Here is a 19550-nt window from a genome sequence, read left to right as displayed (position 1 = left end):
GTCGATAGCGAGAGCGGCGAGGTCAGGACAGCGGGTCCCCTTGATTTCGAGGAGAAGAGTGAATACAGCTTCGGCCTGGAGGCGAGGGACCGCGGTGGGTTGACCGATAATTGCAAGGTACAAATAGACATCACAGACGAGAACGACAACGCGCCCGAGATCACGATCCTGTCGCTGTCGAGCCCCGTGCCCGAGGACGCGCCGGTCGGCACCGTGGTGGCCCTGCTGAAAGTGCGGGACCGGGACTCCGGCGAGAACGGTGAGGTGTCGTGCGAGCTGTCGGGAGAGGCGCCGCTGTCGCTCGTGGCGTCGTCGGGCGGCTCGTCGAAGGTGGTGACGGCGAGCGCGCTGGACCGCGAGCAGGCGTGCGAGCACCGCGTGACGGTGGTGGCCCGGGACCGGGGCAGCCCGTCGCTGTGGAGCAGCAGGGAGCTGGTGCTGGAGGTGTCGGACGTGAACGACAACGCGCCGGTGTTCGAGGAGGCGTCGTACAGCGCGTACGTGCGGGAGAACAACTTGGTGGGCGCGCTGGTGTTGCGCGTTGTCGCTCGGGACTCGGACGCGGGCGCGAACGGGCGCGTGAGCTACTGGCTGTCGGGCGGCAGCGCGGGCGCGGCGGGCGCGGCGCCGCTGGTGTCGGTGGAGGCGCGGAGCGGCGCGGTGTACGCGCAGCGCTCGTTGGACTACGAGCAGTGCCGCGAGTTCGCGGTGGCCGTGCGGGCGCAGGACGGCGGGTCGCCGGCGCGCAGCTCGACGGCCACGGTGCGCGTCTTCGTGCTCGACCAGAACGACAACGCGCCGCGGGTGCTCTACCCGCCGCCGGCATCGGGAGCGGCGTCGCCGGGCTCGGCGGGTTCGGCCTTCGAGGTGGTGCCGCGTTCGGCGTCGGCCGGCTACCTGGTGGGCAAGGTGGTGGCGGTGGACGCGGACGCGGGGCGCAACGCGTGGCTGTCGTACGAGCTGGTGCAGGCGTCGGAGCCGGCGCTGTTCCGCGTGGGGCTGCAGAGCGGCGAGGTGCGCACGGCGCGGGCCGTGTCGGAGAGGGACGCGGCCAAGCAGCGCCTGGTGGCCGTGGTGAAGGACCACGGCGAGCCGGCGCTGTCGGCCACGGCCACGCTGCACGTGGTGCTGGCCGAGAGCTTGCAGGAGGCGCTGCCGGAGCTGAGCGAGCGGGCGGCGGGCGCCGAGGCGGCGGGCGAGCTGCAGTTCTGGCTGGTGCTGGCGCTGGCGCTGCTGTCGGCGCTCTTGGTGCTGAGCGTGGCGCTGTTGGTGCTGGCGCGGCTGCGGCGGGCCGGGCCGCCCGCCGTGCTGCGCTGCCTGGGCGCGCAGCGCTTGTCGCTGGCCGGCGCCGCCTTCCCGGCCGACTTCTGCGAGGGCACCTTGCCCTACTCCTACAACCTGTGCGTGGCGGCTCCGCCCCGCGCCGCCGCCGAGGTCGCTTGGCCGCCGCCGCCGCTGCCCATCGTGCCCGCGGAGGAGCTTGTGGCCGGGGAGCCCTGCGAGAAGCCGAGCCCGAGCAGCAGCGCCGTCGTGGGAGAGCCGCCCGCCGATCCCGACGCACCACAGGTCTGTAAATCCCTTCACTCCCTCCTTCTGACGTTTTCCTAAGTGTGTGCATGTGGCGGTGGGCTCTTGGGGTTTGTGTCTGTTCTGGTGCAGTTAGTGCCGGTCGCTGTTTCCCCAGGCGCGGGTAATAACTCCGCCCCGTTTTAGGCAGCAGACGTTGCCAACCGGCCCTTCCTGCCTCATGAGCTGTCGCAGATGTCGGCTCACTTGGGAGATTGTTGTTCAACTTATGCTGCATAAAACTGTAGAGTACTTGTAAAAGGTCTGCTTCTATGTTCTGCTTTTATTAATTTTCCTGTCAGAGCAGTCACGTAGTGACAGCACCTGTTTGTTCAGCTGCTCAGGTTTTTCTGCAAACCCTGCTTTGTGTGAAATATTATGGGTTAGTCACAGTGAAGGTGGATACTTAGACCTTAGAAAGAGATCTGCTAATTCCGCGTGGTGGAGTTGGCAATGCGACTGATGCTCAATAATGAGATTTTTCCTTCCTGATCCTTCTGTACCATGTAGATGCACTGCGACTTGTTTGTTATTTTGGAGTTTTAAGGAAACTTGCTAGAAGAAGTGGGAGTTGTTCTTCCCTAAGGAATATGCCTACCTTCCACCCTGTGCCGTCCCAGTTTTTGGTGCAAGTGGGCTACTGAAATGGCAAGTTAGAGTGAGATCAGTGTATTTTATCAGACACCTATTTCCTTATTCGTTTTCTACGATTATTTCTCATTCAGCGTTTGGTGGTTCTTTCTTATTTACCGTTCTTCAGCTGGCTTTTCTGCGGAGAGATTGAATGTGATCTAAGAAATTCCCATGTTTTGTTTTTTGGTTCGTTAGTTGCTTGCTTGTTTTTGTTCTGATCTGTGTTTCGTTTTCGTCTTTTTTTGTGGCCAAGTTTATACTTTCCTTGCTTAATAGCATCCCTCGCTAAGGCTGTGATCAGGAATGGAGCATTAAGCCGTATGCAAAAGCATACAGGATATTACATCCTAATGTTTGGGATGTAATGAAAACTTCGGAAGTACTGTTTGGAGGAGAGCAATGCAGGCTGATTCAGAGCAGCCTCAGATGCGCAAGTGAAAAGTAAAAAAGCAGAGAGGGAAGGGCAGTCCCTAGAATGGCTGCTTTTGGGGAGGAATCTTCATCACTGCTATGTGCAATTGCTCAGGGTCTGGGAATCTACTGTGGCTGGAGATGTTCGAGAGCTGATGCTCAGAGAGGAAAAACTAGAGAACGACTGACACAAAAAGCTCTGCAGTTGCAGGGAAAATGCTGTACTTTCCTATCATGGAATAGTAGATTCACAATACTCTGCACGCCGTATTAAGAGAACTTTGTATCTATAGATTATCACAATCCCATCAGTATTTTCTCGTGCGACAGAAAGAACATAACGCCACGTTTCCGCTGTACCGCCATAATATTTTCGTGACAAATGTCTTTTTGAGCTTCCCGTGCTCAAGGCAGGGCGGGCATGTCTCGTTGGCGCTCGGTTCGTGCAGTGCCGGGAGGAGGCTGCGGGCGCCGCTGTTGACCGAGAGGAGCGAGAGGAAGGTGGGAGCGCTGCAGCCCCGCCCGCTGCGGCCCGGCTCGATCGCTGGATCGCTGGATTCCTGGGTCGGGAAGCGGTCTGTTTCCGATCGTCCCCGCGGTGCGGATCCGAGACACAGCGAGGCGGAGGGTCTGGCGACACTTCCCAGGAGCAGCAAGTCGTAGCCGGAGCGGAAGAAGAGTCGGCGGCGGGGATCTGCCGGCGGTGTTGCGGTGCCGGCGGTGCGGCGGCGGAGATGTGCGCGGCGGGGAGGCGCTGGGGCCGGCGGCAGCGAGTGCTGCTCTGGGGCGTCCTGCTGGCGGCCTGGGAGGCGGCGTGGGGGCAGCTGCGCTACTCGGTGCCGGAGGAGATGCCCAAGGGCTCGTTCGTGGGCGACGTGGCCAAGGACCTGAGGCTGCAGATGCCGGCGCTCGCAGACCGTGGTGTCCGCGTTGTCTCCGACGGTAGGACGCAGTATTTTGCTCTGCACGGGAAGACGGGTCATTTAGTGACGGCCCAGAGGATCGACAGAGAGCAGCTGTGCCGGCTGGTGGAGCAATGTGTGCTGCGGTGTGAGCTGATAGTGGAGGGGGAAATGAAGTTTTACGAAATCGAAGTAGAAATCATGGACATTAACGACAACTCCCCCACCTTCAAGGACATTGAAGTGGAAGAGAAAATAAGCGAGATGACAGCCCCCGGGTCGCGATTTACACTTCCCAGGGCTCACGACCCGGACTCTGGACGGAATTCCCTACAGAGCTACGAGCTGAGCGGCGACGAGCACTTCTCGCTGGCCGTGCAGACGGGCCCCGGCGGGGATCAGCGTCCCGAGCTGGTGCTGGCGAAGGCGCTGGACCGGGAGGAGGCGGCGTTTCACGAGCTGGTGCTGAGGGCGAGCGACGGCGGCGAGCCGTCCCGGACGGGCACGGCGCGGATCCGCGTGACGGTGCTGGACGCGAACGACAACGCACCCGTGTTCAGCCAGGCGGAGTACACGGTGCGTGTGCCGGAGGACGTGCCCGTGGGCTCCGTCCTTGTCACCGTCACGGCCACCGACGCTGATGAGGGTCTGAACGGGCACGTGAGATACTCGTTGAAAAAAGTGTCGGACATGGCATCGGATATTTTCCATCTCGACTCCGATACAGGAGCAATAACGCTCGTGCAGAACCTGGACTTTGAGGAAGGCGACTACTACGAACTGGAGCTGCAGGCACGCGATGGGGGTGGCCTTCTTGATACGACAAAAGTCGCGATCACCGTGACAGACGTCAACGATAACGTGCCAGAGATTTCAGTGAGGTCGGCGCTGACTGAGATTTCTGAGGATGCCCCATCGGGGACGGTGGTGGCCCTGCTGCACGTGCAGGATCTCGATTCCGGGGCCAACGGCGAGGTGCGCTGCTCCCTCGACGGGAGCCTCCCGTTCCGGCTGGAGAGCTCGCAGGGCAGCTACTACCGCGTGGTGACATCGAGAGAGCTGGACCGGGAGCAGGAGTGGGAGTACAACGTGACGGTGCGGGCGGCCGACGGCGGTCGTCCGTCGCTGCAGAGCAGCAGGGTGCTGTGTCTGCGGGTGCTGGACGTGAACGACAACGCGCCGGTGTTCTTGCAGGAGCGCTACAGCGCTCGGCTGCGGGAGAACAACGTGGCGGGCGCGCTGGTGCTGCGGGTGCGGGCGACGGACTCGGACTGGGGGGAGAACGCGCGCGTGCGGTACCGTCTGGGGGAGGGCGGTGTGCGGGGCTCGGCGCTGTCGTCGTACGTGTCGGTGCAGGCGGAGACGGGCGCGCTGTACGCGCTGCGCTCGTTCGATTACGAGCAGGTGCGCGAGGTGGGGCTGTGGGTTTGGGCGGAGGACGGCGGCTCGCCGGCGCTGAGCAGCAACGTGTCGGTGCGGCTGGTGATCGTGGACGAGAACGACAACGCGCCGCAGGTGCTGTACCCGCCGGCGGCGGCGACGGCGGCGGCGGCGTCGGGCTCGGGCTGGGCGGGCGTGGAGCTGGCGGCGCGGTCGAGCGAGGCCGGCGCGCTGGTGGCCAAGGTGGTGGCGGTGGACGCGGACGCGGGTCAGAACGCGTGGCTGTCGTACGAGCTGGCCAAGGCGACGGAGCCGGGGCTGTTCCGCGTGGGGCTGCACAGCGGCGAGGTGCGCACGGCGCGCTCGCCACTGGCCCGCGACGCGGCGCGCCAGAGCCTGGTGGTGCTGGTCAAGGACCACGGGCGGCCGGCGCTGTCGGCCACGGCCACGCTGAGCGTGGTGCTGGCCGACAGCGTGGCCGAGCTGCTGGCCGAGCTGGGCAGCGCGGCGCGGGCCGAGGCGGAGGCGGGGGCGGCCGAGGCGGGCGGCAGCCTGACGCGCTGGCTGGTGCTGGCCGTGGCCGCCGTGTCGTGCCTCTTCGTCGCCTTCCTGCTGCTGCTGCTGGCGCTGCGCCTGCGGCGCTGGCGGCGCTCGCAGCAGCAGCTGCTGGCGGCGGCCAGCGGCGCCTTGCGCGGCGTGCCGGCCACGCACTTCGTGGGCATCGACGGCGTGCGCGCCTTCCTGCACTCCTACTCGCACGACGTGTCTCTCACGGACGACTCGCGCAAGAGCCACCTCCGCTTCTCGACCGACAGCTGCTGCCACACCCTGCCGGCCCGGCCGCCGCCCGACGAGCCCGCGCCGCTGCTCGCCAACCAGGAACCTGCCGGTGCCCAGCAGGCGGACCCCGCCCCTCTCCCGGTGAGTTGCTTTGAAGCCGAGTGTTTCGGCGACGTTTCCCTCTGCTACTCTCTTGCTCTTTTACCCCGTGATCCGTGTTGCACGTAGGGAGGACCTAGACGTCTTTTCGTTGCCCAGGTTTACATGTGGGGGAGGCAGAAGTAGGGAATCTGCTTCTTACTGGAGGTTCGTCTCTAGTTTTTATTAAGTCATTACTGTGTTTCACGCTGTTCATTGGCACAATCTTTCCTGGGGAACAGCTTGCCCTTTGCCTTTAGAATCTTGGTATTTCTTCTTTGAAGTGCAAGTGGCAAACCTGTTCGCATATTATGAGAGTAAAAAAAAAAAAAGTGTGCATTTTTAGGGGTTTTCTGTCCATTTGCATTATTACACAATATGACTTTCTTTCTTACTGGAGAAAGTAAGTATTGGGAGCCTTGGTGTTGTACTTCTCTTAGTTTGCAGGTTGATATGATGTATTTTACTAATAGCTTAAAGATGTACTGGTTATAAATGTGACCGTGACAGCTTTGGGAGGAGCAAAAGCATTAGTTAGTTCCTGAAGCAGGAAGAATTTGACAAGGAATCATGGGAGTTGTAGTTTTCTGGGTTCTCACGCTTGCTCAATCAATACTTGATTGTCATTGGTTGAAAGATCATGTGACATGTTTGAGCGCTGTATTTAAACCGAAGTGTTTTAAAATAAACCTCAGTTCTGCTCTGGCATTCGTGTCTGAGGGGGGTTCGTGGTAAAACAACACCTTAAGTTCCCTGCTCAGTACCTGTGCTGGGGCCTTGAGGAGTCTGTTCTGACTGCTTCATTTCTGCAGGTGTTAACATTTGTGTTGCTCATTGTGAGGATCCAACTGTGGGCCTTTACATCTGATAGTATCTCATCAGCTCTGTCGAGGTTGTTGCCGAATTGCCCCGGGGCTGAAGGAGGATGAAGGTGTCTTTGAGCTGATACTTTGATGACAGGGGTTTTATAACACTTATGGACTTGAGAAGGTATCACATTTCTTAGAGTAATGATGAGCAAAGAAATCTCTTTCGTGCATTAATATTTTGACCTTCATTCTTCTCTAAGGAGAAACTGTGTGTGTGACTTTTGTCTCAGTGATGGCTGTTTGCAAACGCAGCTTTTTTGTTGTGTAATGTTTGGACAAGGTGAAAAAGTTGTGGCCAAGTTGTGGGTTCATCAGTTTGCTTTCCTGTTGCACTCTGTTCCCAGTGGCTGGTAGTTAAATTCTCCTTTGCTTGTTGTGATGAGGCAAAGGTGGGCCCGTGTGTGTCTGCAAATGTCACTAGAATCAGTGCTCTTGCCACATACTCGGGATGTAAAGTCAGTGCAAGATCAGCCAGAGACTGACCTAAAGCAGGGAAAGGGAGTTGTATGATCCACCTGTGTGGGTGTGGTATCATGTTGGCAAGTGCCAAGGCCTGTGCCACTTACACCAGGTGCCTGCATCCAGGAAGGAGAGGACAATCCTGGGATGAATTTGCTGCCAGTAATACCCATGGAAGTGCAAACATGCTTCCAAGATTCTGTATCTAAGAATTGCTGCATGAAACATCATTTTTCCATCTACATTTCCCTGTATGACTGTGATGCAGAGTTCCATGGTGGCTGTACTAAGCTTTTCCCTGCCTTGATCAATGTGCAGATGTTATTAATGGCTCTTGCTTGTATAAAGTATCTGCTGAGATTATGTCCTGTAACGTGTGAGTAAAGGCTGTGGCTGCAAAGCAATGAGGATGAGAGGCTGGCTTCCTCTTGGGAAAACTGGAGGATGAATGTGTTTTTGGCTGAGCAGTGGTTTGATGTTGTGCCTGGTGCCAAGGCCTGTGCCATCTTTTCTGTGACCCTGATTTCCCTGTCCTGAAAGGCAAGGGTAGTCCTCTGACAATAGAACATTTTTGCAATACCTCTGCATTTAGAGAGATAATTCATGGATAGGTGTTGTGAATGAGTGATTTACATTGGTTAAAGAATCCCCTTCAGAAGTGTTATCAAAAGTGGGTTTAATATGGTGTTGTAGACTGGTGGGAATGGAGGGGCTGGGAGGGTATTTTGGTAATGAATTTACTTGTTATTTGAAGTAGTTGTGAGCAACTTACTCATTTAATCCTGTCTTGTCTGATAGAGCTCTTCCTGAGAATGCTGGTTTGGGGAGGTAGACATGAAGTTTGCATTAATTTTGCAGAGTCACATATCTTCCAAAATGTTCATGTGCTGAGGAAGAATGGTGGTGTCTTTGAGTTGATTCTGAAGACTGACACTCCAACTCAGCCATGTTTAGCTTATGCCCACTAGAACAATTTATGTTCCTATGCATGTATCTGTGTTATGATCCTTGTTCTCCCCAGGAGAGTCTTTCAGTGATGTCTGTCTTGATAGGTAGCTTTTCCCATTTCTTGTTCTCCAAAGAAATCCCCTAGAGAACTGTGCCTCTGAACACTAGATCCTCCTCCTGTGTACCTGCTCCATTTGACAGAGCCTGACATATTAGGCTATGATTCCTTCACTTCCCTGGGTTTGTCATTCTTTCCTTGTTTCTTTTCCTTGTTCTAAAGCTGGGTCTCAGTTTGGATGAGAGTCCTTGAAAACAGGACTGCTTAAATTAACAGTTTGTACTCCTATCTTGAGGGGGTTTAGCTGCCCAGACAAAGACTTGGATATACTTCTGGTTCCCTAAGATATTGCTGAATTTCACCTGAATGTCACTTGCTTTTTCACTTGTGCTTGACATATGGCCAGGAGTTGGATTTGTCTGTGGTGTGACTAAAGGCTGTGAACGTAGAGCAAAGAGGGTGAGAGGCTGAATGCAAACCAGGTAATTAGTTGAATTCATGAGTTTTTGTCTGAGCAATAGTTTGATTTCATGGTGTGTCAAGTCCTGTGCCATTTTTTCTGTGATCCTGGTTTCCCTGTTTTCAAAGGCAATGGTAGAGCTCTGAAAACAGAGCTTTTGTCCACTCACTGTGCATGTAGAAGGATGACACATGGTTAGATGTCATTAATGAATGATTTAGATTACTTAAGGAACCCCATTCAGAGGTATTATTAAAAGTGGTTTAATCAGAAGTTGTTGCAGTGTGTCTTTAACAAAGTTTGATGTCAAGGTTCACTCTGTTGCTTACTACGTGGATGAAACACATAAAGGACCTTTATTGAATTAATATCCTGACTTCCTAAACCCCTGTTGGAACTTTGATGCATCCAGGTCCTATCTTAGTCTTAGGTGTGGACTCTGGTGTATCTGTAATAGAATTAGCTACATGGATTTCATTAGTATTGACTGAGATGTCCTCCTGGTGAGTTTCTCTGAGAACACTCTTAATGCTTCCTTGCATTGCTCATCTCTTTTTTTTCTATTCCCTTCTCCATATGTACATTTAATTATATTTACCAAGGTCTTGTCCTTCAGTGCCTCTTTTATCATGTTATAGCTGGTGTGGACGGCAGGAGATGTGAGTGGCACAGCTTTGCATTCCAGTTCTGCTGTGAGTCAACAGCTGTCAATGGGACTTCAGCATAAGTGACATTTTTGTGGAACAATATGTGTGATAGAAGAGGGAAAGATATTTCCCTAAGTGCATAGTTCAATGACCCAGTCTCTGCTGGATGATCACTCCTCTTGTAGTTTGTCTCTTTATCATTCCTGTACTATTTATGGAATTATATATTTTCTCAGAATGGGGGTGAGCAAACAAATGTGTTTCCTTTCTCTGTATGATCATTATTTGCTACCTTCTCCTGTGATATTTTTGCAAATTTGAATAGGGCTTTAGAGGGGTCAGAATGATGACATATTTGTAGAATAGTTTTTAATTCCTATGTGAAACCTCCTTTCTTCATTTAGATTTTTCTGTTATTTTTAGATGGAGTGCATCATCCAAGTCAATATTCCATTTTCCCGCCCTCGATCTTCCTTCAGGCTTTGTTTCCTGCTACATTATGCTTCACGTTTTCCACTTGCAGATTGTTCTATCCCATTGGTAACTGTGAGTGTTGTTTTGCAGCAAAGACTGACTTTCCTTGAGAACCACATGAAGACAGAATATTACATGTGAGGAAAATTAGGCAGAAGCTAAAACTGGGTCCCTCCTAAGTCGTTCTATTTAGATGAAGGCCTTTGATAAGGCATTTAGACATACAGCTTCAAAATTGTGAGGAACAGGACATAAAGTAGAAAATGTCACAAGGACTGGTGTATTTCCAAAAATAACCCCCCCCTACTGTATGGTCCAAAGCAAGACTTTGGGGCCTTACATGTGGATTCAGACTTCTGTGACTTCCAGGTGCCTTGTGAAGTGTTTTTTTTTTTTAAGGTAGAGATGTGGCAAAGCACCTGTACATTCAAGGAGTCCAGTGTTTCCCTCTGAGGAGCCAGTCACAGCTTTTGGGTTTGTTCAGTAATAATCAGACATAGGTTAGAGATCTGAGTTTCTGCTTTGCAATATGGACCTTCTGGAGAACACTTGCATGCAGCCAATATCCACTGCTGACTCCAAGTGGGTAACATGCATCAACAAGAGCAAGGAGCATTATTGCATAGCAGAAGTCACTCTGATCCCTCTGTGGCAAGCTCTGGAACATAATACAGCTTGTCCAGTACTGCTGGCCAATCCCACCAACCTCAGAATTGTCATTATTTCTTTGGGCACTACAGGACCACATGCTCCTCTGTGTGATTTCTTACACTGTGGAGACCTGGATTTATCACAGTAGTGAATAATCAGCGCCATGTGGGACAGTGGGAGGTATTTGGTTTTGCTTCTTTGGTTTATTAAGTGTCAAGGAGCATTGTTATTCTGAAGAAAGCAATATCTTAAGCTTTGTAAAGTCACCTAGTCCAGTTAAGGGAGACCTAGTCACCCTTAGAAATCAGTGCAGTTTGCCTACCTTATCTCTCAAGGCCTCAGTGGCTTTCCAGGTGCTCTGGGCATGAATTTTGAAGGCAGAGTTGTGTCAAAGCAACTGAAAATCCCAGAGCCGATGTACCTGTTCCAATGAGGTCAGCAGGAGGTTTCACCTTTCAGCTGGTCATGTTGTCATTCTATGTGCTGACCAGATGATAGGATTTTTACCTGAAAGCTCCCAAACTCCAAGTGGTAGAAATGTCCAAACAATTCTTATGGCAGCCCTTGGAGTTTGGAGTGTCCACCAAGAGCACTGAGAGTTTCTCCCCGTTGGAGAGAAGTGGGTGTCAGAATGTGCACAGTGCAGAGCCAGCACTGCTCTGATTTCTTTTCCTCTGCCAGGGAGTCCAGTGACTTGGGTCTGAGTGCAGGTCCACTACCTGAGGGCTTCACATTTCCCCATCAGTGTTAACTGTTGTTCTAAATCATTCTCAAACCAGAGCATTTTGGAGCAATGTGAACTCTTTTGCATGGGCTTCAGAGACATGTAGGAAGATGAAATATTAGCATTGGCTGAAAGGACTGCAGTTTTGGCATGAGCTGAGAGTGGGTCTGGAAAAGATCTGTGACTGGATCTTTGAGGTTTTCCTTCCGACTGTCTCTCATTCTTACGACTTGACAATAGGTCTTCCCCATTTTGGGTAGCCTTACACACAATGGAAACGAACTTCCACAAGTGGCTGGGAAACATATGGCCACCTGATTGCCACTTCTCACAACGTTATCTAGGCTACTAATGACATACATAATCTGTAAAGCATGTAAGCAACTTTCTTTTTAGATTTGATTTTTCTGTGCTCTGGCTGTGGAGGAGGGAATCTCTTTATTGCTGTAACACACCTGTTTCCTAGTTAGTTTTTGCATCAGATAAGGCTACTAGGTGTAAAATTCCTTATAATAGAGTCCTACTATTTAAAAATGTACTGTAGCTGCAAAATGTTTTTAGTATGGGTATGAGACTAGTGTTCTTCCTCTAATCATAAGAATTCCTGCTAAGCATTAAGCACGAGCTTCTGCGCTTGCTGCTACTAACAGAACAGAGACCCCATGGGCGGTGCAGCCCCAGCAGGGCCCAAAGTTGGTCCCCGCTGGTGGCGGGCGTGAGGCGGCTGCAGTGTTGTGTCGGCGCCTCCGGGTGCCGCTGTTGGCCGCCGGCGAGCGTTGCCGGAGCCGCGGCGGCGGCCGGCGGTGCGTCCTGTCCCCGGCGGCTGCTGGCTCGTCCGGGCAGTGCGGGCCAGAGCGGCAGCGGCCCGGGCAGCAGAGGCGAGAGGCGGCGCGGCGCGGGCAGCAGAGGCGTCCGAGTTGGAGGCGGCGGCGGGCTGGGTGCGCTTTGTCGGGCGCTGCGGCGGCCGCGCGGAGCGGCTGCGAGGGAGGCAGGGCAGCGGCAGGAGCCTGGCGAGCTTGGCGAGCGAGCGCCGTGGGCAATGTCGGGCGGGCGGAGGGCGAGCGGCGGGCCGGGCGGCGGGCGAGCGCTGGTGCTGGGCGCTGTGCTGCTGGGCCTGTGCTGGCGGGCGGCGGCGGAGCGGCTCCGCTACTCCATGGCCGAGGAGCTGCCCAGAGGCTCGCTGGTGGGGCCGCTGGCCCGGGACCTGGGGCTCAGCGCCCACGAGCTGCCGGCGCGCAAGCTGCGGGTGGCGTCTGCCGGCAAAAAGCAGCTGAAATACTTCACGGTGAGCGAGGAGAACGGGAACCTGTACGTGAGCGAGAGGCTGGACCGGGAGGAGCTGTGCGGCGAGTCGTTGTCCTGCTCGGTCAGCTTCGAGGCGCTGGTGCACAACCCCCTCAACGTCTTCCGTGTCGAAGTGGCCATTGAGGACGTGAATGACAATTCTCCGACCTTCAGCAAGGATGCCCTGGACCTCGAGATCGGTGAATGGACGGTTCCAGGTGCTCGTTTTCCTCTGGAGATGGCCCGAGATGCGGACGTGGGAAGTAATTCCCTGATTACTTATCAACTCAGCAGCAATCCGTTCTTCAGTCTGGCCATGGAGGAAATTCCGGGTGGAAAGAAGCAGCCGGAATTAGCGCTGGAGAGAGCGTTGGACAGGGAGAAGCAGAGCTCCTTTGAGCTGATGCTGACGGCAGTGGACGGCGGGGACCCTGCGAGGTCCGGGACTGTTCAGGTTCGGGTCAACGTGACGGACTTAAACGACAACTCTCCCGTGTTCAGCAAAAGAGTGTACGAGGCGCGAGTGGCGGAGAATCTGCCGGCGGGGTCGCTGGTGCTGCAGGTGCGGGCAACGGATGCGGACGCGGGGTCCAATGGGCGGGTCTCCTACTCCTTCGGCAACATCCCGGCCGGGATCCGCGAGTTGTTCTCTATCGACAAAGAGAGTGGTGAGATCAGGACCGAGAGGCCCCTCGACTTCGAGGAGAAGAATAAATACAGGTTCGGTCTGGAAGCAAGGGACGGGGGCGGACTCACTGGTCATTGTGAAGTGCAGATAGACGTCACAGACGAGAACGACAACGCGCCCGAGATCACCATTCTGTCACTGTCGAGCCCCGTACCCGAGGACGCACCAGTCGGCACCGTGGTGGCCCTACTGAACGTGAACGATCCCGACTCCGGCGAGAACGGTGAGGTGTCGTGCGAGCTGTCGGGAGAGGCGCCGCTGTCGCTCGTGGCGTCGTCGGGCGGCTCGTCCAAGGTGGTGACGGCGAGCGCGCTGGACCGCGAGCAGGCGTGCGAGCACCGCGTGACGGTGGTGGCCCGGGACCGGGGCAGCCCGTCGCTGTGGAGCAGCAGGGAGCTGGTGCTGGAGGTGTCGGACGTGAACGACAACGCGCCGGTGTTCGAGGAGGCGTCGTACAGCGCGTACGTGCGGGAGAACAACTTGGTGGGCGCGCTGGTGTTGCGCGTTGTCGCTCGGGACTCGGACGCGGGCGCGAACGGGCGCGTGAGCTACTGGCTGTCGGGCGGCAGCGCGGGCGCGGCGGGCGCGGCGCCGCTGGTGTCGGTGGAGGCGCGGAGCGGCGCGGTGTACGCGCAGCGCTCGTTGGACTACGAGCAGTGCCGCGAGTTCGCGGTGGCCGTGCGGGCGCAGGACGGCGGGTCGCCGGCGCGCAGCTCGACGGCCACGGTGCGCGTCTTCGTGCTCGACCAGAACGACAACGCGCCGCGGGTGCTCTACCCGCCGCCGGCATCGGGAGCGGCGTCGCCGGGCTCGGCGGGTTCGGCCTTCGAGGTGGTGCCGCGTTCGGCGTCGGCCGGCTACCTGGTGGGCAAGGTGGTGGCGGTGGACGCGGACGCGGGGCGCAACGCGTGGCTGTCGTACGAGCTGGTGCAGGCGTCGGAGCCGGCGCTGTTCCGCGTGGGGCTGCAGAGCGGCGAGGTGCGCACGGCGCGGGCCGTGTCGGAGAGGGACGCGGCCAAGCAGCGCCTGGTGGCCGTGGTGAAGGACCACGGCGAGCCGGCGCTGTCGGCCACGGCCACGCTGCACGTGGTGCTGGCCGAGAGCTTGCAGGAGGCGCTGCCGGAGCTGAGCGAGCGGGCGGCGGGCGCCGAGGCGGCGGGCGAGCTGCAGTTCTGGCTGGTGCTGGCGCTGGCGCTGCTGTCGGCGCTCTTGGTGCTGAGCGTGGCGCTGTTGGTGCTGGCGCGGCTGCGGCGGGCCGGGCCGCCCGCCGTGCTGCGCTGCCTGGGCGCGCAGCGCTTGTCGCTGGCCGGCGCCGCCTTCCCGGCCGACTTCTGCGAGGGCACCTTGCCCTACTCCTACAACCTGTGCGTGCCGGCTCCGCCCCGCCCCGCCGCCGAGGCCGCTTGGCCGCCGCCGCCGCTGCCCATCGTGCCCGCGGAGGAGCTTGTGGCCGGGGAGCCCTGCGAGAAGCCGAGTCCGAGCAGCAGCGCCGTCCTGGGAGAGCCACCCGCTGACCCCGACGCACCGCAGGTCTGTAAAGTCTTACCCTCCTTCTTTCTGAGCTTTTCCTAAGTGTGTGCATGTGGCAGTGGGCTCTTCGGCTTTTTGTCTGTTCTGCTGCAGTTAGTGCCGGTCTCTGTTTCCACAGATGCGGGTAATAACTCTGCCCCGTTTAGGCAGCAGGCGGTGCGAACCGACACTTCCTGCCTCATGAGCTGTAACATATTTCGGCTCAGTTGGGAGGTTCTTGTCGTTCAACTTATGCTGCAGAAAACCGTAGAGCACTTGTAAAGGTCTGTTTCTGCGGTCTGCTTTCTCTAATTTTTCTCTCAGCGCAGAAACGTAGCGACAGAACCTCTTTGTTCAACTGTTCGGGTTTTTCTGCAAACTTTGTGTTGTGTGAAATATTATGAGTTAGTCACGGTGAAGGTGGATACTTAGATCTGTTAATTCCACATGGTGGAGTTGGCAATGCAATTGACACTCAGTAATGAGATTTTCCCTTTCTGATCCTTCTTTACCGTGTAGACGCACTGCAATCTGTTTATTATTTCGAAATGTTAAGGAAACATGCTAGATGAAGAGGGAGTTATTCTTCCCTAAGGAATATGCTTACTTCCCCCTGTGCGGTCCCATTTTTTGGTGTAAGTGGGCTATAGAAAAGGCAAGCTATGATGAGATCAGTTTATTTTATCAGAGCTTTATTTCTTTGTTCTCTTTCTGCGATTATTTCTCATTCAGAGTTTGGTTCCTTCTTATTTACCGTTCCTGAGATGGTTTTCTACAGATAGATTGAATGTGATCTAAAAAATGCTTGATAGCACCTCTCGCTAAGGCTGTGATCAAGAATGGAGCATTAAGCTGTATGCAAAAGCGGGGCCTTACATTTAGGATGTCATGAAAAATTGGGAAGTACTGGTTGGAGGAGAGTAATGCAGGGTGACTCAGAGCAGCCTCGGATGTACAAGTGAAAAGTAAAAAAGCAGAGACAGAAGGGTAGCCCCTAGATTGGCTGCTTTTGAGGAGGAATCTTCATCGTTGCTATGTGCAGTTACTCTGGGTCTGGGAATCTACCGTGACTGGAGACGTTCGAATGTTGATGCTCAGTGAGAAAACACTAGAGAACGAATGGCACAAAAAGCTCTACCGTTGCAGGGAACATGGGCTTTCTTGCCTTAGAAGAGTAGAATCATAATTCTCTTCAAGCCATATTAAAAGAACTTTGTATCTATAGATTATCACAATCCCATCAATATTTTCCCGTGCGGTAGAAAGAACATAACACCAGGTCTCCGCTGTACTGGACCCGACATTTCCCCTGCGAACGTCCCGTATTTTTGATCTTCCCGTGCTCAAGGCAGGGCGGGCATGTCTCGTTGGCGCTCGGTGCGTGCAGTGCCGGGAGGAGGCTGCGGGCGCCGCTGTTGACCGAGAGGAGCGAGAGGAAGGTGGGAGCGCTGCAGCCCCGCCCGCTGCGGCCCGGCTCGATCGCTGGATCGCTGGATTCCTGGGTCGGGAAGCGGTCTGTTTCCAAACGACCCGGCGGTGGGGATTCGAGATAAAGCAAGGCGGAGTGGCCGGCGACAGCAGCCTAGAGCAGCAAGTCGTAGCCGGATCGGGAGCCGAATCGGGTGACGGCAGCGGGGATCTGCCGGCGGTGTTGCGGTGCCGGCGGTGCGGCGGCGGAGATGTGCGCGGCGGGGAGGCGCTGGGGCCGGCGGCAGCGAGTGCTGCTCTGGGGCGTCCTGCTGGCGGCCTGGGAGGCGGCGTGGGGGCAGCTGCGCTACTCGGTGCCCGAGGAGATGCCCAAGGGCTCGTTCGTGGGCGACGTGGCCAACGACCTGGGGCTGCAGCTGCCGGAGCTCCGAGACAGTGGCGTCCGAGTTGTCACCGAAGGTAGGACACAGTATTTCGTTCTGCACGGGAAGACGGGACATTTAGTGACGGCCGAGAGGATCGACAGAGAGCAGCTGTGCCGGCTGGTGGAGCAATGCGTGCTGCGCTGTGAGCTGATAGTGGAGGGGGAAATGCAAATGTATGGTATTGAAATAGAAATCACGGATATTAACGATAACGCGCCGAACTTCAAGGACACTGAGGTGGAGCAGAGAATAAGCGAGACAACAGCTCTGGGGTCGCGCTTTCCCCTGGCTGAGGCTCACGATCCGGACTCTGGACGGAATTCCCTGCAGAGCTACGAGCTGAGCGGCGACGAGCACTTCTCGCTGGCCGTGCAGACGGGCCCCGGCGGGGATCAGCGTCCCGAGCTGGTGCTGGCGAAGGCGCTGGACCGGGAGGAGGCGGCGTTCCACGAGTTGGTGCTGAGGGCGAGCGACGGCGGCGAGCCGTCCCGGACGGGCACGGCGCGGATCCGCGTGACGGTGCTGGACGCGAACGACAACGCGCCCGTGTTCAGCCAGGCGGAGTACACGGTGCGTGTGGCGGAGGACGTGCCCGTGGGCTCCGTCCTTGTCACCGTCACGGCCACCGACCCCGACGAGGGGCCGAACGGGGAAGTAAAATACTTGATAAAGAAAGCGACAGATCTGGTATTGCAGACATTCCAGCTGGATGCTGAGAAGGGAGCGACCACGCTCGTGCAAAGTCTGGACTTCGAGGAAGGCGCCTACTATGAACTGGAAGTGCAGGCACGCGATGGTGGCGGTCTTTCCGACACGGCAAAAATTGGGATCACCGTGACAGACGTGAACGACAACGTGCCCGAGATTTCGGTCCGGTCGGCACTGAGTGAGATTTCTGAGGACGCCCCGCAAGGGACGGTAGTAGCCCTGCTGCACGTGCAGGACCAGGACTCGGGGGCCAACGGCGAGGTGCGCTGCTCGCTCGATGGGGGCCACCCGTTCCGGTTGGAGAGGTCCTTCGAGGGTTACTACCGCGTGATGACTGCAGAGCTGCTGGACCGGGAGCAGGAGTGGGAGTACAACGTGACGGTGCGGGCGGCCGACGGCGGTGGTCCGTCGCTGCAGAGCAGCAGGGTGCTGTGTCTGCGGGTGCTGGACGTGAACGACAACGCGCCGGTGTTCTTGCAGGAGCGCTACAGCGCTCGGCTGCGGGAGAACAACGTGGCGGGCGCGCTGGTGCTGCGGGTGCGGGCGACGGACTCGGACTGGGGGGAGAACGCGCGCGTGCGGTACCGTCTGGGGGAGGGCGGTGTGCGGGGCTCGGCGCTGTCGTCGTACGTGTCGGTGCAGGCGGAGACGGGCGCGCTGTACGCGCTGCGCTCGTTCGATTACGAGCAGGTGCGCGAGGTGGGGCTGTGGGTTTGGGCGGAGGACGGCGGCTCGCCGGCGCTGAGCAGCAACGTGTCGGTGCGGCTGGTGATCGTGGACGAGAACGACAACGCGCCGCAGGTGCTGTACCCGCCGGCGGCGGCGGCGGCGGCGTCGGGCTCGGGCTGGGCGGGCGTGGAGCTGGCGGCGCGGTCGAGCGAGGCCGGCGCGCTGGTGGCCAAGGTGGTGGCGGTGGACGCGGACGCGGGTCAGAACGCGTGGCTGTCGTACGAGCTGGCCAAGGCGACGGAGCCGGGGCTGTTCCGCGTGGGGCTGCACAGCGGCGAGGTGCGCACGGCGCGCTCGCCACTGGCCCGCGACGCGGCGCGCCAGAGCCTGGTGGTGCTGGTCAAGGACCACGGGCGGCCGGCGCTGTCGGCCACGGCCACGCTGAGCGTGGTGCTGGCCGACAGCGTGGCCGAGCTGCTGGCCGAGCTGGGCAGCGCGGCGCGGGCCGAGGCGGAGGCGGGGGCGGCCGAGGCGGGCGGCAGCCTGACGCGCTGGCTGGTGCTGGCCGTGGCCGCCGTGTCGTGCCTCTTCGTCGCCTTCCTGCTGCTGCTGCTGGCGCTGCGCCTGCGGCGCTGGCGGCGCTCGCAGCAGCAGCTGCTGGCGGCGGCCAGCGGCGCCTTGCGCGGCGTGCCGGCCACGCACTTCGTGGGCATCGACGGCGTGCGCGCCTTCCTGCACTCCTACTCGCACGACGTGTCTCTCACGGACGACTCGCGCAAGAGCCACCTCCGCTTCTCGACCGACAGCTGCTGCCACACCCTGCCGGCCCGGCCGCCGCCCGACGAGCCCGCGCCGCTGCTCGGAGACCAGGAACCTGCCGGTGCCCAGCAGGCGGACCCCGCCCCTCTCCCGGTGAGTTCCTCGTATTGGGGCGTGTCCGTAACGGTTTCTTCTGCCTCTTTTGCCCTTTATTTTCCGTGATCTGTAGCGTGGGTTTGCTGTCAAGAAAGGCAAAACTTCATTCAGTGATGTGTTGATCGGAGGTGCTCCTTGCATTGCAGTGGTGGACGTGGGATCGTGTCTTAACCTTCCGGTTTTTAGGGGAGGCAGGAGAAGGGAAACTGCTCTTATCTAGAGGATTGTGTTTTCTGACTTTGTTACTGTATCACATGATCACCACTGACCCAGAATCTCCTGAAGGTCAGCTCCTCTTTTACATTTAGAGCGTTGATATTTCTTCACTGAGATGTAGCTGGCAGGCAAATATTTCTTCCCCCGTAGTACAGAGTTGTAAAGATACCCATGTGAAACCCATGGGTTTTCCTGGTGCATGTTGACAGGAAATGGTCTGAATAACTGGCTGTTTGATTCAAAGTGCCTGCAAAATATAATGGTCGAAAAACAACATGCAAGTTTTGAGAGGCAGGAGGATCCTGGTACCTGTTGGTGAAGGACTGTCGAAGGAAACAAGAGTTCGGTGCCTCTCAGTACTATAATGTGATGTGGTTTTCTCCTTCCCGAGTAAATGAGGCCTAACAGACATTACTCCAGCTGTGTTGAGAGCTGTGGGATGTTTGTGCTCCATGTTTACAAGTTAATGCTTTGTATTTAACTAATTGCTTAATACGTACTAATGATAAACGCCAAAATGGGAGCTTTGAGAGAAGGAAACTGATTCCATCCCTGCTCAATACCTGGATTATGCATCTTCTCCAAGTACCATAATTTAGAAGAGCATG

The 19550-nt window shown here is 56.9% G+C and overlaps 2 protein-coding genes across 2 annotated transcripts in view; both read left to right on the top strand.

Moving 5' to 3' along the window:
* The window catches only part of LOC116794580 (protocadherin gamma-A12-like), a 29350-nt gene extending 10558 nt beyond the window's left edge, over positions 1–18792 (top strand). The window contains exon 2 of the mRNA XM_032703352.1: positions 16469–18792. Within this exon, the coding sequence (XP_032559243.1) occupies positions 16469–18792 (2324 nt within the window). The remainder of the gene's footprint in view (positions 1–16468) is intronic.
* LOC116794301 lies at positions 3319–16134 on the top strand. Its single transcript, XM_032702881.1, has 5 exons — positions 3319–5813; positions 5931–5953; positions 11776–14602; positions 14696–14758; positions 15934–16134. Exons 1-5 carry the CDS (start codon positions 3345–3347, stop codon positions 16132–16134), a joined length of 5583 nt encoding a protein of 1860 aa, XP_032558772.1. The 5' UTR covers positions 3319–3344.
* Positions 18793–19550: the final 758 nt, after the last annotated feature.

The sequence above is a fragment of the Chiroxiphia lanceolata genome, chromosome 15 (genome assembly GCF_009829145.1).
Source record: "Chiroxiphia lanceolata isolate bChiLan1 chromosome 15, bChiLan1.pri, whole genome shotgun sequence".
NCBI classification, from domain to species: Eukaryota; Metazoa; Chordata; class Aves; order Passeriformes; family Pipridae; genus Chiroxiphia; species Chiroxiphia lanceolata.
This window is presented reverse-complemented; position numbering and strand designations above follow the sequence as displayed.

Excerpts from the sequence above, each read along its gene's own strand:
- LOC116794301 (XM_032702881.1), top strand. The coding sequence starts at position 3,345 with ATGTGCGCGGCGGGGAGGCGCTGGGGCCGGCGGCAGCGAGTGCTGCTC. Across the intron at positions 5,814-5,930 it reads CGGACCCCGCCCCTCTCCCG|GTTTACATGTGGGGGAGGCA; the intron begins GTGAGTTGCTTT and ends TTCGTTGCCCAG. Across the intron at positions 14,603-14,695 it reads CTGACCCCGACGCACCGCAG|TTAGTGCCGGTCTCTGTTTC; the intron begins GTCTGTAAAGTC and ends GTTCTGCTGCAG.